General features: G+C 53.5%; 1 protein-coding gene and 1 pseudogene across 2 annotated transcripts; one reads left to right on the forward strand and one right to left on the reverse strand.

Annotated features, from left to right (window-relative positions):
* The window catches only part of LOC140709173 (uncharacterized), a 40,076-nt pseudogene that overhangs the window by 14,407 nt on the left and 8,669 nt on the right, over nt 1–17,000 (forward strand).
* Nucleotides 5,427–16,294, reverse strand: APOBEC3B (apolipoprotein B mRNA editing enzyme catalytic subunit 3B). Of its 2 annotated transcripts, XM_073006523.1 has the most exons (9): nt 16,113–16,294; nt 15,855–15,933; nt 14,326–14,482; nt 12,489–12,768; nt 12,167–12,281; nt 7,452–7,605; nt 6,567–6,861; nt 6,038–6,153; nt 5,427–5,756 (listed from the first exon to the last, which is right to left on the reverse strand). In XM_073006523.1, exons 2-9 carry the CDS (start codon nt 15,860–15,862, stop codon nt 5,742–5,744), a joined length of 1,140 nt encoding a protein of 379 aa, XP_072862624.1. In that variant the 5' UTR covers nt 15,863–15,933; nt 16,113–16,294; the 3' UTR covers nt 5,427–5,741.

Here is a 17,000-nt window from a genome sequence, read left to right on the forward strand (position 1 = left end):
TTTGTATTTTTCAGTAGAGATGGGATTTCACTGTGTTGGCCAGGCTGGTCTTGAACTCCTGACCTCAAGCGATCTGACCGCCTCAGCCTCCCAAAGAGCTGAGATTACAGGCGTGAGCCACTCCGTCCAGCCCAGATTTTTTTTTTTAAATGAAACATTGTATCCGAACTAAGGAAGTTGCATGTAAAGTTAGGTAAATGGTAAAATACAAAAAAGAAAGAAAGAATCTTTGTAACTGATTTCAAGACTTGTTTCAATTGTCTCAGCCAGGTTTGCACACCTGGATAGAGACCTACCTGGCTGGATCAACCTCAGCTCCGCTTTGCAACCTCTAACTGCAATAGTCAGTTTCCTCATCTGAACAGAGAAGGTGAAAATGATGGCTCCTCACTGTAGGGCTGGGCGCAAGGGTTCAGTGAGCTGCTCCCCTTCAGACATAAGGAACGGAGACTGGTGGGTGGTCAGCACTCAGTAGATGTTGCTTATTTCTGCTTCTGTTTGAGTTGTTAAAATTTACAGCAAGGGGAGTCATAACACCCAGTGCCAGCTCCCAGTTTGGGGCTATGCACACTCAAGGACCATAGCACTCGACAAACATGGGCTAACAGCCTGCATGTCCTCCCAAAGGCAGAAACAGCAGAGCTTAGGAACGGGGGAGGAAGGGCTGGGAGCACCAGGGGTAACTGCAGAGTCCAGCCCAGGAGACTGGGGGTGTCCAGCTGAAGAATCCAATTTGGTGTCATAAGTGACCAACATTGAGACCCGGGACGCAGCCAGAGGGAGGACGGGGCCAGAGCAGAAGGCCCAGGGAGAGGAGGTACCGTTCAGTTGGGAGGAGGACGCTCACAGTCACAGGAGCCCCCAGAGGAGGGGGTCAGAGTAGAAAAGTGACCACAGTGTGCACGGCCTTGGCCTGGCCTCTGTATTTCTTCTCCTCAAGTTCTGTTTCTCTTATCTTTACCATTTGAGGCCTCACCTGGCATGATGCTCTTCAGGGTCTCTGTCCATGGAGCACCCGACCAGAAGGCAGAACTGGGGAAGCCAGCCCCATCCTTCCCTGGTTCCAGCACATGGGAGGTGCAGATCTGGGTTCTGCCCAGAAGCCACGAAAGCCCATCTGATACTAGCCTTGGTGTCCTGGACTGGGACGGACTCACGTACATCCCTGCAGCCTTAGGGCAGGTCATCCAGGTGATGCCACACTGGGTGGCAAAGACAAAACCCAAAAAGGCCGGGCAGGCCGGGCGTGGTGGCTCATGCTTGTAATCCCAGCACTCTGGGAGGCCGAGGTGGGCAGGTCACTTGAAGTCAGGAGTTTGAGACCAGCCTGGCCAACAAGGTGAAACCCAGTCTCTACCAAAAATATAAAATATTAGTTGGGTGTGGTGGCACGCACCTGTAATCCCAGCTACTCAGGAGGCTTGAACCCAGGAGGCCGAGGTGGCAGTGAGCCGAGATGGCACCACTGCACTCCAACCTGAGTGACAGAGCAAGACTCCGTCTCAAAAAAGACAAAAAACAAAAACTAAGACAAGCAAGGGCAGGTGCAGGCCAGCCCCATCCCCGTGTTTCCCAGCACCTGGCCCAGGTTCTGTAGGTCTCAGACTCCTGGGTGTCCAAGCGGAGCTGCAGGGTCTTCTCCAGTGTGGCCCGGGGGTCCTGCGACCTGTCACCGGACTCTGCTGAGGCGAGGGACGAAGGGTTATGCCGCACGTCTCTGCTGCATGGTCGCCCTCTAGAGGGTGGGACCTGAACAGCACACTTGAGAAGTCACATTTTTCTCACCTGCTTACAGTTGACGAGGGGGTCTGTTAAGGAAAAGCAGGCTGGGTGGCCACAGCAGGCTTTGGTAAAAAGGTCCTGTCTGCCCCAGAGCCTGGGTCCAGGCTCTATTCTGGTGTTACCGAGGGCTGCAGCAGGGTGTGCTGGGAGGCCAACATGGATGGGTTTACAAACCAGAAATGTTAGACTACACACAACAGTTTTGCATCTGTAAACCATTTCATCTGATGACAAACATGGCCTCAGACTCAAATATTTACAGCACACTGGGGCAAAAGTGCTGTCTGGAGTTAAATTCTCAGTAGCAAATTGTACAAGCCAGAGAGCAGGGCAGCGTCTCCACAGAGGAGAGAAGACAGGGTGGGTGGGGCCCCCCACCAGCACAGAGGGAGGCCGGGACCCTCCCTGGCCAATGGTGGACAGGGGGAGCCACTGTCTGGGCTTCTGACTCCCACGAGCCAGCCCACGGTAGGTTAGATGTGAGTGGGAATGATTTTACTCCAGCCCCTGGACCCAGGATCTTCCATAAGAGCCACAACCTGAAACAGCAGGGAGGGATCCCCTGGGACTGCTGTGCCCCCCGCCAGTGCCGCCGCCCTGCACACCCACTTTCCTCTGGGCACTGGAGCCTGACTCTCTCAGGGCAGCAAAAACCCAGTGGGAACTGGCCCCTTCCTGGTCCTCTTGAGGTCAGGTCAGGGCAGAATTTGTAAGGACGGAGGGCAGGTCTCCCTGGGGGTGACTCTGGGCTCATGTCAGTGCTGCAGTCCTTAGAGTGACTGGGATAAGAGTGTGCACCGTCCCTGGGCCAGCTGGAGGGAAGGAAGGAGATTGTGCCCTTTCCTGGGGAGTGACAGCACCTTCCCATTTCGGCCTCTGCGACACTGAGGGAAAATGAAAGACCCCACATCCCGCTGGAGTTTCCACCAGAGCCCAGGACAAGTCCCCGGGGACAGGAAGGAGCTGGTTCCGCATGTGGGCGGCAGGGATGGGAGCAGGGAGAATGGCCTCCTTCACAGATACAGGCTTTGCCCGAGATTCACCCTGGTCCCCTGTAAGTGGAGACAAGGCAGGTACCCAGCAGGGGTCCAGAATATTGAGGGACAGAGCAGGGCAGAGGGACCCTGGGCAGGTGCTGGACTGTGCAGCCCAGGTCACCCTGGGACCAGAATGGAGGTCCCGCTTGGGTCTGGAGTTCATGCTGCTGTGTACGAGGTCCTGGCTCTGCCACCACTGTGGGGCCCCGTCTCCCTACACCCCAGAGGGACCACAGGCTCTCAGTTCCCAGCCCAGGTCCCAGCAGTGTCATGAGGCTGTGTCCAGTCACCTCACCAGGACTCACAGGGCTCCCAGGTCATGGGCAAAGCTGTGACTTGAGGCCCAGGGGACAGGGAGCCTGGGCCCTTGGAAGGTGGGGTTCTGAGACGGGGGGCGGGTCTCCCTGGGACCTGCCCTGTGACATGACTAACTGTGGGGTTCTTTCACCAGCTGAGCCCCTCTGGCCTCCCCTACACTGGCCCCTTTCCCAGAATGACTGCACATTTTTCATCACTTGCTTCCAACAAGTGGAGTTCGGGCGGTTGTCAAACCCAGAGACACAAGCAAAGGGCAGCTTGGACAACCCGGTCCCTCCCGCACCCGCCCCTTCGTGGGAAACACCGAAGTCCTCTGCTCAGGGAGGGGCTGGGGTGTGCCCTGGAGTGCTCTGGGGCACCTGGAGGAGGTTTCTTTTTGTCGAGTCTCTGTCACTGTGTGTGTGCGCATGTGTTGTGTGTGCATGTGTTGTGTGTATGTGTGTCTTGTGCATGTTTGTGTGTTGTGTGTGCATGTGTTGTGTGTGCATGTGTTGTGTGTGTCTTGTACATGTTTGTGTGTTGTGTGTGTGTTGTGTGTGTCTTGTGCATGTTTGTGTGTTGTGTGTGTGTTTGTGTGTGTGTGTTGTGTGTGTATGTGTTGTGTGTTGTGTGTGTGCGTGTTGTGCGTGTTTGTGTGTTGTGTGTGTGTGTCTTGTGCAGGTTTGTGTGTTGTGTGTGTCTTGTGCATGTTTGTGTGTTGTGTGTATGTGTTGTGTGTGTCTTTTGTGTGTGTGTGTTGTGTGTTGTGTGTGTGTTGTGTGTGTGTGTTGTGTGTTGTGTGTTTGTGTTGTGTGTGTGTTTGTGTGTTGTGTGTGTTTGTGTGTTGTGTGTGTTGTGTGTTGTGTGTGTGTTTGTGTGTTGTGTGTGTGTGTTGTGTGTGTTGTGTGTGTTGTGCGTGTTTGTGTGTTGTGTGTGTGTCTAGGCCAGGGAAGCAGTGAGTTGTTTCTGCCCAGGAGCAGCTGCGTGCGAGGCCAGTTCTTGGTCTTTTACGCGGCTTCTGAGGACTTTCCAGAACTTGTGAGGTGGGAGCCGCCTGCTGTAATCAGGCACATAAGTCACATATCCCAGAGCTGGGAACCAGCACAGAAAGCCCAGGACAGATCCCAAGCTGAAGCCACAGCCCTGACACCTGCCACCCTAGCCCTGGGCTCCGTCTCTGCCTCTGGAGCCTCCTGACTCCAGGGCTCAGCTCCCCTCCCCTCTGTGACTGGGCTCTGCCTCCTGGGCTGCTCCTCTCCCCAGCCCTCTCTCTGGGCCCAGCCTGGACACCTGCCCCCTTCCTGGGCTCCTTTCCCTGACTGGCCCTGTCCTGGGTCTCAGCCACAGCCTCCCCTGGGCTCCCTCTCTAGGGGGTGGAATCAGGAAGGGGTGGACACAGGGCTGCTCCGGAGGGCCCCTGCCTGCACCTGTGTGGCTCCTTTCCAACAGGGAGACCGGCTGCTGGCTGTCCTCTTACTGCTGGGCCTGGCCCTTCCAATCAGCGCCCGGAGCTCTGTGAGTGAGGGTGGGGTCTGCATTTAGGTTCCTCTCCTGTGAGGTTTAGCTGAGTTTTCTGACTCCAGAGGGATGTCGTGTGACCTTTGCCCTGCTACAGGTCCACTACACAAGGAAAGACATCTACACATTTGCTAACGTTTTTTGTTGTTGTTTTTGTTTTTGTTTTTCCTTCCTTCCTTCCTTCCTTCCTTCCTTCCTTCCTTCCTTCCTTCCTTCCTTCCTTCCTTCCCTCCCTCCCTCCCTCCCTTCTTCCTTTCCTTTCCTTCCCTTTCCCTTTCCCTTTCCCTTTCCCTTTCCCTTTCCCTTTCCCTTTCCCTTTCCCTTTCCCTTTCCCTTTCCCTTTCCCTTTTTCTCTTTCTTTCTTTCTCTCTCTCTCTCTCTCTCTCTCTCTCTCTCTCTCTCTCTCTCTCTCTCTCTCTCTCTCTCTCTCTCTCTCTCTCTCTCTCTTTCTTTCTTTCTTTCTTTCTTTCTTTCTTTCTTTTCTTTCTTTCTTTCTTTCTTTCCTTTCTTTCTTTCTTTCTTTCTTTCTTTCTTTCTTTCTTTCTTTCTTTCTTTCTTTCTTTCTTTCTTTCTTTCTTGATACAGTCTTGCTCTGTCACCCAGGCTGGTGTGCAGTGGCGCAATCTCGGCTCACTGCAAGCTCCGCTTCCCGGGTTCACGCCATCCTCCTGCCTCAGCCTCCTGAGTAGCTGGGACTACAGGCACCCGCCACCTCACCCGGCTAATTTTTTGTATTTGTTAGTGTTTATGTAAACACTTGCAATTCATGATACAATTGCTGAGCCAAAGCAATTATGGAAGATTCTTAATGTTTTATTAGTCTAGATATGAAGCCAGTTAATAATTTCATTATTAAATTGAAAACTATTCTGAGAATATTGAGCACAATCTTACTATTATATACTTAGAACATAAGAGAAATTTTCAATTAAAATTAATTCACTCTGATTTTTAAAATATCTACTTGTCAGGAGCGCCTTGCTTTGCTGGTGTCTGTGAGCGGCTGGAGATGGTGGTGAACTGCCTGTTTGCATTTCTTGGAAGAAGATCTTTTATTCTGAGGCTCAACCCAGGTCTCTGCCTTCCTTAGAGACTGAGGCCCATCCTTCAGTTTCCCTGATTCTGGAAGAGCAGTGGAGTTGAATGGAGCAGGAGGTGAGATAGTGGAAAGAGGGCACAGGGAGAAGGCCTGGGGACAGTGACAATGACAGGAGAGGAGGGAGGGATGCGGGAGGTTGGAGAGAGAGGGAGGCTGTGAGAAGGAAAGGGAGGGACAGAGCTGGGCGCCCTGGGGGGAGCAGGGAACCCAGAGGAGGCTCTGAGCAGAGGGGAAGGCAAGGCCCAGGGGAGAGGGGAGGAGGGGGAGGCCGATGGGGCACCAGGCAGAGGGAGGAAGCCATCACCTGGAGAATGGCCCGAAGCCTCCCACTCAGGGCTTGGCTGTGCTCATCTAGTCCATCCCAGGGCTGGAAGGGACATCCCTGGCGGTCCACAAAGGTGTCCCAGCAGTACTCAAATTCTGAAAAGTGACAGGGGAGATAAGTCACGCTCCGGCTGTGGGGACGGGGTGGCACCAAGAGCCCGTGACTCTCAGGACAGACTTCCCACATCCTGGTTTCGGTCCCTCCTTTCCCTCTCCCTCCCCTAGGGACTGAGCTCCTTCATCAGGCCCTTCCCACTGGGATCTGGGCCAGCCCAGTTCTCATTCTTTCGGGAAGCCCCAAGTTCTGCTTCCACTTCCAGCCACCTTCCTTTCCCTCCCCGGGGCCACATCTCCTGGCCTGGCCTCTCTCTTCCCATAGACCGCAAAGTCGGGTCCCAGAGTGCAGCCATCGTCTCTGCAGGCAGCAGACCAAGACCTTTCTCCTTTTCTTCCCAGGGACCTCTCCTGCCCCCACCCACCCCCACACCACCCAAACCCTCCATTCTTACCCTCGTAGGTCATGATGGAGACTTGGGCCCCAGCATCCCGCAGCATTCGCAGTGCCTCCTGATACAGGGGGTCGTAATTATAGATGCGGGCAGCGAAGATACACAGTCTCACGTGTGTGTTCTCCTGAAGGAACGCACGCACTTGCTCGGCACAGCCCCCGCTGAAGCAGGGGCTCCAGGAGATGAACCAAGTGACCCTGTATGTTTGGGCTGGGTCCAACTGCCAAGAAGAAACCTGGCTCAGGAAGCACAGCTCCACGTGGCAGCTGTCAACGCCATGGAGAGGATTCCTAGCCTAGAAAAGGAAACAGAGTGTGAGGTGATGTGTGGTGAACAGGGAGGAAGGGCCTGGATCTTGTGGGGCTGGGGAGGCGGGGGCCTCTAGCACAAAATTAGAGGGGTCGCCAAAACGCCAGTTATTAGGATGCATGATTTTCTCTGCAGTATTAAAAATATCAAATGTTATGCAGAAATCCCAAGATAAGCAAAATATTGTCCACTAAATACAAACAGATCAGGAGCAATGAGGTTTGATTTCGCCCCAGCTCCAATATACACGGGATAGCACTCTCCTGTCAGTCTTTGTTAAAATCTTCGGTTTTATTCACTGTGGTCTATTTGCATTATTTTGCATTTTAAAATATTGCATTAATTATTAAATTAAATTGCATTTTCTCTAATTACTGACTCAACCCAACTGGCCATGGAGAGTCACTGAAGCCAAAGTTTCCCCCCCCCAACCCCAGGGCCAAGCAGCAGCAGCTGCAGGAAGCGCAGGTGACAGACACTCTGCAGAACACCACAGGTACCACAAAGAACCTTCTGCCCATGCATGTCCCTGGATTGGGAGGACCCTGCCTGGATGCAGGTGGCTGTGTTGGTCACCTGGTTGCATAGAAATCCCCAGTGCTGGTCCATCGGGACCCAGGTGCCATTGTCCAGGCGCTCCACCTCGTAGCACAAGTAGGTCTGGCGCCGTCCAAGGACCGAAAGGTCATTGTTAAAGTTGAAAGTGAACGTGTCTGGATCCATCAGGTGTCTGTGGACAAAGGTGGGGGAAACCAAAAGACCTAAGACTCCTCCTGGGACTACCCCTTGCTCCTCTCTTGCACCCCCCAATCCTTCCCTGCTCCCCATATACTGAGACACCTGTCAGAGGAGGGGCTTCCACTCACTTTGTGGGGCCACTGATCTTCTCTCTCTGACCCCTTCTGGGGGATTATCAGGAAGTCAGCACAGTCCTGGAGCCTGTTTAGGCCTTTTCAGGGCCTCCCCAGGGTCAGCTCAGTGTGTTCAGGCCCTCCGGGGAGGACCCTGCTCCTCTTCCTGAGGTAGAGCTGGGTCTCATTCCCTGGCCTCACCATGCACCCCTGTCCTGGCTCTGCTTATTCACAGCCCCTGCTGGAGATGGACCCGCTGGGGCTACCTCCTGCCTGCAGGGTTAACTCCTACCACACCCAGCATCAGGGCAGGTACACTCCTGAGGGGGATCACTGGGGAGAGGAGCCTGGCAGGGACCTCTTTTCATATAATTCATAGCATTTTCCACATCCCTTAGGATGCCATGAGGTCTCCCAAACGTGTTTCTCAGGCCAGACGGGGCAGCTCAGGACTCCCGGGTTGGAAACACCAGCCCCACCTTGAAGGCCTCTCCCAGCCCCTCTCTATGCATCCTGACATAACCAGAATTAGAAAAATCGGTGTTTGGAGGTAGCAGCAAAAGAAGAGAGGAGAGGAGAGGAGAGGAGAGGAGAGGAGAGGAGAGGGAAAGAAAGAAAAGAAAGAAAGAAAAAGTAAAATAAAATAAAATAAAATAAATAAATAAATAAATAAATAAATCTCTGTTCGCCATCATTTTGAGTGGACCTGGGTATGAATCTGGGCTCTACCACTCACTCACTTTGTGTTCTCAAGAAAAGGAAACAAAGTTTCCTCAAAGAAAAGTGGTCCTACAAGCAACCCCCTTTCGTTAATATTAGGGAGAACGAGACGACACTGAACATAAAAGGGCTTAGGCCAGGTCCAGAGACATGGAACATTTGTAAGAAATAGCAGATGCTCATTTAAAGACAAGTGAGGAGAATCCCCTCTCCAACCATCTTCACTGGCTGGGGCACAGCACCATTATCCACTGGGATTTTCAGGCTCCCTGTGCACCTGCCCTAGGAGGGGGAAGACCTGGAATTGGCACCATCAGAGGAGAGACCAGCGCTGGGACCAAAACTGAGAACCTAGAGAGGGAAGCCAGGTCTAGAGAGAGGGTCAGGAGGAAAAGAGAGCCCCCGGGGTTTGAGGGTGGGAGGTGAGTGCTCATCAGAAAAGCTCGAAGAGGAGTTCTTGTCACCTTTTTAGCATGTGGGAACTGGAAACACTTGTGCTTCAGTCCTGAGTCCTGGCTGTTTCTGTGGCCAGCACTGCTGTAGGCCAGGCCTGCCCAAAACACAGGCGGCTCCCTCCCCAAACACACTCTGAAAAGTCTCCTGCCTGGGCAGTGGGGGCCGCAGGGGTGGGTGGGACATGACAGGGTGGGTGGGAGGTCAGTGGCCCGTGTGGGAGCAGCAGGGTGAGGAGCGAGGGTTCACCATCCTGTGATGATGTGTCCTTGACATCGAGGAATCAGGGCAGTGGCGGGGGCGGCCCCACCAGCCCAGCAGTGACTGGCCCAGACACAGTGCCGGACACCACAGTCCCCGCTTCCCACAGCAGCTGTTTCCCGAGGACTGCCGGACGCACAGCTCCATGACAAGATTTTGGGAAAGAAAGTCAAGAGTGAGGGTGCTGGGCCCTAAGCAAAGCCTTTTGGGAAGAGGTAAACCCCCTCCACCATCCGATCCCAGGAGAGTCAGGGAGGAAGATCTGGGCCATGGACTTAATGTGGGAGGAGGTTGGGCGCGGTGGCTCATGCCTGTAATCCTAGCACTTTGGGAGGCCAAGGGGGGCGGATCCCGTGAGGACAGGAGTTTGAAACCAGCCTGGCCAACATGATGAAATCCTATTTCTACTAAAAATACAAAAAAAATTAGCTGGGCATGGTGGTGGGCGCCTGTAATCCCAGCTACTTGGGAGACTAAGGCAGGAGAATCTCTTGAACCCAGGAAGCAGAGGTTGCAGTGACCCAAGATCACACCACTGCACTCTAGCCTGGGTGACTGAGCAAGACTATCTCAAAAAAAAAGACATGTGGCAGGAAAGTACACACAGGAGAGCCCGCACCGGGCACGTCACTCATTGTTGTGTTTTCGGCATCCCCAGCTGCTTAGCTCCTATTTGGGGTGTAACTAGGACTTTGGTGCTACCTGGTTTCGGAAGACGCCCGTCTTCCAGGAGACAGTTAAGTGGTGCTTTATAACTTTCATGGTGAAGCACAGCCAGGTTTCATTCTGATCTGTGGCTTTCAGTAGGTTTTTAAAGTGGAAGTAGAATATGTGTGGATACGTTGCCTCCATCGGGTTTCTGAAGGCACGAGGGAGAAACCCGCCAATGCAGAGATAACCCCCAGAGTCCTGGGGGCTGATGCCCGCTGAACACCACTCCCTGGACGGCCCTGGGCTCTGGGCCTCCCCCATCCCTCCACAGCCCTGAGAATGTCTGCTGCTTTCCCAGGCAGGAGACTGGGACAGAGAAAGAGGAGGGGATACTGGTAGGGCCAGCAGGGTCGCAGTGACCTCTCCCAGCTGGAACCCCAGCTCTGGGGCTACCAATGGGACACCCTCAACCTCCCAGTTTTTCTGCCACACATCACCCAACCCATTAGGAAAATGCAACAGAGAATAAAACTCTTCACCTTGAAACAACTGCTTGAACATTTCAGCTCAATTCCTTCCTCACATTTCACCTGTCCAGTAATGATGATTATTATTTTTACATTGGGATCACACCGAATTTCCAGGCCACGGCTACTCTTCATTTTTTTTTTTTCTAAGACAGAGTCTTACTGTGTCGCCCAGCCTGGAGTGCAATGGCATGATTTTGGCTCACTGCAGCCTGCGCCTCCCAGGTTCAACCAATTCTCCTGCCTCAGCCTCCAAAGTAGCTGGGATTACAGGCGCCCACCACCACGCCTGGCTAATTTTTTGTATTTTCAGTAGACATGAGGTTTCACCATGCTGGTCAGGCAGGTCTTGAACTCCTAACCTCAAGTGATCCACCCACCTCAGCCTCCCAAAGTGCTAGGATTACAGGCGTGAGCCACCATGCCCAGCCTAAAATAAGAGCATTTCTCCTGATCATCATATTTTTTCCTACATTCCATGTTACACGGGTCATTCTAAAAGGCGAATGGTGCTCACGGAGGAGGAGCCTGTGTCTGGGGTCATGTGCATCCTCCTCTGTTCACACTGGAGGCATCTTTGGAAGAAATGACTTATTTTCTGGTACAGAGACCATTCCCTCCCCTGCACCCTCTCCTAAGACTTTGTATTAAAACAAAGTAAATCTCACAGAAATTCCATCAAAGCGCCAAGAACACAATTCCACATTGCTCCAATTATCCTTTGGTTCAATTCTCCCAGTTCCAGAGTTCAGGAATGGTGGGAAACACACAGAGGGAGCACCCTCCCAAGGAGGGGAGCACCAGCCCAGCCATGGCTTTCAGGGGAGAGTCTCAGCAGGGGGCCTGGGCTGGGGCAGGTTGGGGAGGCGGCCCATTCAGAAGCAACAGTGGGGTGACCACACAGCAGGGCAAAGAGCCTGGCTGGGAGTGGGGGTGGCAGAGGAAGCAGAGGTGAGAGAGCCTAGGTCTGGGGCTGGGGCGGGGGAAGCCAGGGCTGAGGCCCAGCAGGGCCACCAGGCAGGAAGGGGCAGCAGAGGCCTCTCGGGCAGAGCGGACAGTGGTCCCTGATCTGGGGCTTCACATGCAGCCTCCTTGGCAGGCTTGTCCTGGCCCTGATGTTAGTCCTGGGCTTGGGTTCTATTTCTATCTTCCAGGGCCCTTGTTCCAGGAGGCACCTGCGCTGTGAGTGACCTCCCAGGCCCATCTGAGTGCCGGCCTCACTCCATGCTGCCTTCTCACCTGGATGGGAGGACCTCCAGAGGGACCCCTGGATCCTGGCCTCAGGAATCATCCCAGGGATGCGCCTCACCCAGCAGCTATGTGGTAGGGAGGGAGAGTGAGGGGCAGGTGTCTGCCTCCCCCCATGCCCTCACACTCAAAGGCCACCACTGGAGGGAGGAATAGCGGGTGGGGATGGCCCTCAGATGTCCCCCCAGGATGCCACGTGTGCCGCCACACTGAGCTCCTTCCTTCCACATCTCCTGCCCAGAGTTGTTCCCTGGCAGGCTGAGTTCTTGCCTCCTCTTGCCCCCATGTCACAGAAGGGCAGCGGCTGGTGTCTCAGGCCACCCTGTCCTGCTGTTTGTTCCTCCAGTCCAAGACCCTGGTGCCTTGGAGGCAGAAGGGGCCTCTCACTCACAGGAGGGGCCCAGGAAAGCAGGGAGGAGGCGGTGTGGAGGGAGCACCAGGAGTTAAGGGAAGGCGGTGTGACCATGAGGGCAGGCAGTGGGTCAGGAGGGAGGGCAGGAGGGCCTGGCCAAGGGAGGCCTTAGGAGGATGAGCAGGAGGTGAGAGGAGAGAGACCATGAGGCCAGAGAGAGAGTCTCACCTGAGAATCTCCTTTAGCTTGTGGTGCAGGAATGCATAATTGTCATCGAATTTGTACCAAGGCATGAATGGCTGACCTCCATTGTACACACAGTTTTCCCAGCAGTATGCAAATTCTGAGATGAAGAGGCGGGACATAGTCAGGCTCTCCCCTGACCCTGGTCCTGCCCTCCCAGGCCTGCTCTCCTGGCTGTCAGTTGCGGTCAGTGCCGGCCCTGCCCCTGCAGGCTGCCCTGGGACACCCCCAGCCATGGCATTGCAGATCCATCCATCTCTCATGCTGTTCCTCCCGCTCACACTCCCCTGACCCCTCCTCCTCTCACCTTCATAGTCCATGATCTTCACTCGGGCCCCTGCCTGACGCAGCCTGCAGAGCGCCCTGCGATAATCTGTTTCCCAGTAGTAGTAGAGGCGGGCGGCGGAGATGGTCAGGGTGACATTGGGGTACTCAGCCAGGAATTCGGCCACCTTCGCCACACAGTCCGGGCAGGGGGTCCAGGATACAAACCAGGTGATCTGGAAGCGCTTGTGAGCAGGCAGCTGGTTGCCACAGAACCAAGAGAGGAAGCACATTTCTGCATGGTGCTCAGGCTTGGAATACATCTAGGAGAGGAGCAGGGGCAGGGAATGATCTGAGAGGGGGAGCAGGAGGAGAGCAGGGTTGGGGCAGTGGGAGGAGGGGCCAGGACAGGAGTCCAGGGGATCTTGCCATTGAAGCTCCTTTCCTCCATCCCCCTGATTAGTTTGAGTGATTGTCTGCTCCAAAGCTCATGTTCAGTGTTAATTGCTATGGTAATGGCCTTAAGAGGTGGCACCTACAAGCGGCTATGAGGCTGTGGGGACTGCACCTTTGTGGGTGCCACTGCTGTGGTTATTCAAGGGTGATGTCAGCCCCTCTTTCTGTCCCTTGCCTTCTATCTGGAAGGGCAGCGTGTCAGACTAAACTCCTGCTTCCTCTTGTCCTCATGGCATGGAGCAGTAGTGACCCGACATCCCAGGCCACTCTGTCTGGAGCATCCCCTGAGCTTCTGGCAACAACCTTCACCCCCACATGACTGTGCAGCTCGCACGCTGAGGCAGGAGAATCGCTTGAACCCGGCAGGTGGAAGTTGAGTGAGCCATTGCACTCCAGCCCCAGACAACAAGAGCGAAACTTGGTGTCAAAAAAAAAAAAAAAAAGAAAAAAGAAAGAAAAGAAATCTGGGAAGTGGCCAGGCATGATGACTCATGCTTGTAAACCCAGCACTTTGGGAGGCCAAGGCAGGTGAATTCCCCGAGGTCAGGAATTCCCCAGCCTGGCCAACAAGGTGAAACTCTGTTTCTACTAAAAATAGAAAAAATTTACTGGGTGTGGTGGTGGACTTCTGTAATCCCAGCTATTCAGGAGGCTGAGGCAGAAGAATCGCTTGAATCTAAGAAGTGGAGGTTGCAGTGAGCTGAGATTGTGCAATTGCACTCCAGCCTGGGCGCCAGAGCAAGACTCCATCTCAAAAAAAAAAAAAAAAAAAAAAAAAGTGGGAAAAAATACACAATTGAGAGCCCACCCCTGGGCATTTTACTTATTGTTGTGTTTTCTGCATTCCCAGCTGCTTAGGTCCTGCCGTAGCACGGGTTAAAAAGAAAAGAAGAACTAGTTTTCCTCTGCCTAGCCAGCTCACTGTAAGGACAGTTATAAGGTAACACTGCCTGAAAAGTCAAGGCCAAAGGAATGGGCTCCAGACACCACCCTCACACCCCTCCAGAGCAAGGTTGAAGAAAATAAAAAAAAATTTAAAAAAAGACAAATTCCTTTACTGTCTCTCCTTTCCAGAACCATTAATTATAACTATAGTTTACAAATGTCTGTATTTAGCCAGCTCCTGTTTTTCTTTAGACATAGCTTCTAGGCCACCAGGTATACAAGGCCACAAGTTATGCCAAGTCATCAGTTATGCTACACATTATGTGAACTGTCACTGTTTGATTAATTGCCTTTGTTCTGCTTCTGTAAATTTGCCTATAAATACCTCAATCTGTCTTTGTTAAGGGCTCAGCCTTTTTGGATGTGAGTCTACTGAGCCGGTGCACCTAAATAAATCCTCCGGTCTCACCCATATCAGTCTCTCCAGTCCTCTAATTCCTGCAACACTGCCTGTGATTTGATTGAAGTTTGGGTTGTACCTGGCCTCGAAAGACCCCTGTGTCCCAAGGGAGCTTTGAGGGGTCCTTCCTTATTTTCACTTCGTAGCACAGCCAGGTGTAGCTCCGACCATAGAGGATGGGTTCATTTTCAAAGTGGTAGTAGAATGTGCGTTGATACATCCGCTCCATCGGATTTCTGAAGGCACAAGAGAGAAACTGGCCCATGCAGAGAGCCCTCCCTGGAGTCCTCAGGGCTCATGTCCACTGAACACAGCTCCTGGGATGGCCCTGGGCTTCCCCCACGCCTCCACAGCCCTGAGAATTTCTGCTGTCTTCCCAGGCAGGAAGACTGAGGGGAGAGGAAGAGGAGGGGATGCTGGCAGGGGCGCCAGGGCTGGGGCAATCTCTCCCAACTGGGGTGATCTCTCCCAGCTCGGGCCCAACTCTGGCCTTTCCAGGGGTACATTCCCCACTCTCCTAGTATTTCTGCCAACCCACTCCCCAACCCATTAGGAAAATGCAAAAGAGAATAAAACTCTTCACCCGTAAAAAAATAGCTTTTAACCTTTCAGCTCAATTCCTTCCTGATGTTTCACTTTGCATGTTAACATTATTTTAAAGTCATGGTAGAACTGAATTCTGAGGCCCAGGCCACTCTTCTAAGTGCTGCAAAGGGTGTGAGCTCATGTGATGCTGCCCTAGGCCGGCAGGGGCCATTCCCATCTTACAGAGGAGGTGCCAGAGGCACAGAGAGGCAGGGTAACCTGCCCAGGCCACAGAGCTGTGGACAGATGGAGGTGGGGCCCCTTTCCAGGCCACCCTGTCCAGCCTCTGCCTCTGCATCACAGGCCCTGCAGGGGAAAGCTGTTGAGGACTGGGCTCTCTTTTCACTAAATTTTAAAAGAACATTTCTCCTGATTATTGCATTTTTTTCTCACATTCCATGTTACTGGTCATGTTCTTTTTTTTTTTTTTTTCTTGAGATGAAGTCTCACTCTGTCACCCAGGCTGGAGTGCAGCGACGAGATCTTAGCTCACTGCAACCTCCGCCTCCTGGGTTCAAGTGATTCTCCTGCCTCAACTTTCTGAGTATCTGGGACTACAGATGCGCCACCATGCCTGGCTAATTTTCGTATTTTTTTTAGTAGAGATAGGGTTTTACCATATTGGCCAGGTTGGTCTCAAACTCCTGACCTCATGATCCGCCCACCTTGGCCTACCAAAGTGTTGGGATTACATGTGTGAGCCACCGCGCTGGGCCACTGGTCATGTTCTAGAAGATGAAGAGTGACCTTGGAGTGGAACCTGTCTGGGGACATCTGCTCACCATGGAGTCATCCTTGGATGACATGATTTATCATGTGCTTCAGAGACCATTCCTGCCCCCACACCCTCTCCTAAGACTTTGTATTTAAGCAAAGTAAATCTTACAGAAATTTCATCAAAGTGCTGAGGACAAAATGCCTGATTGCTCCAATCATCCTTTGGTTCAATTCTCCCAGTTCCTGAGCTCAGGAATGGTGGGAAGCACACAGAGGGAGCACCCTCCCAGGGCGGGAAGCACCAACCTGGCCATGACTTTAAGGGAGAATCTCAGCAGGGGGCCTGGGCTGGTGCAGGTGGGGGAGGCGGCACATTCAGAAGCAGCTGTAGGGCGACCACACAGCAGGGCAAAGAGCCTGGCTGGGATTTAGGTAGCAGGGAAGCCAGAGGGGAGGGAGCCCAGGGCTGGGGCAGGGGCAGGGGGAGGCCAGGGTTGAGGCCCAGCAGGACCACCAGGCAGGAAGGGGCAGGAGGGGCCCAGGGGACACAGAGGGCAGCAGTACCTGATCTGTGGATTCATGTTCAGCCTCTTAGATATGCTTGTCCCAGTCCCGCTCTTTTTTTGAAGCGCGGCAGCCTCTTAGATATGCTTCTCCCAATCCCGCTCTTTTTTTGAAGCGTGGTGGTTTCACTTCCTGCTTACAGAGTACCTGCAGTTGGGCAGCCCTCCTTAAAGTGACCTCCCAGGGCCTTGTATGTCATGGCCCCTCCCCATTCCTGCTCAGGCATTGGTGTAGGAGGCCCTGGGGTGGTTTACGTTTCTCTGGCTCTGCCTCTTTCTCTGGTTTTCCCTGGGCCCCTCCCGCTGGCAGAGGAACCTCCAATAAAGACAGGCTGCTCTGTCTTTATCTGTCTTGGGCAGGACCCAAAGGAATTGCAAAGAGAAAGAGAAAGGCATTGCAGCCAGAGCCCGGGAGTCGGGTCCAGACCAGGCTGAGAGAGGGGCAGGTGCCCCCTTGCCTGGTGGATGGGCAGGCTGGAGCCCCCTCCATACTACCCGGTCCCCAGCCCTAATGTGTGCCCAGAGCTTTGAGCAGCACCTCCCTATTGAGCGAGGGGAGGTTTGGAGACTCCAGTGGGGAAGGAAGTGTGGACTTCGCACAGCACAAGTGAAGGCTTAGGTGTGCCTCGAGTTCCCAGCTGTGTGCTGGGTCCGTCGTATGAATTCCCTCTTCCAACCTCCCAGCTTCCAGAAGGTTGGGGGCAGGTCAGCCCCTCAGAGGGACTGTGATGTCTGCGACACCTAGGAGTGGAGGAGGGTGTCTACAAACAGGCTCGCTGCCCACAGGGACCTCTCAAGGGGTTCCGTGTGGACCAAGAAGATGGGAAACAATTACACACACAGCTTTCTGCTTATTTAAGTCCATCTAAACGTATTTTGGAGGAATGAA

The sequence above is a fragment of the Chlorocebus sabaeus genome, chromosome 19 (genome assembly GCF_047675955.1).
Source record: "Chlorocebus sabaeus isolate Y175 chromosome 19, mChlSab1.0.hap1, whole genome shotgun sequence".
NCBI lineage: Eukaryota > Metazoa > Chordata > Mammalia > Primates > Cercopithecidae > Chlorocebus > Chlorocebus sabaeus.

Coding starts and splice junctions, on each gene's coding strand:
- APOBEC3B (XM_073006523.1), bottom strand. Junction 7,606..12,166: donor AAGCTAAAGGAGATTCTCAG/GTGAGACTCTCT, acceptor CTTTGTCCACAG/ACACCTGATGGATCCAGACA. Junction 6,862..7,451: donor GGGGATTTCTATGCAACCAG/GTGACCAACACA, acceptor TTCCTTTTCTAG/GCTAGGAATCCTCTCCATGG.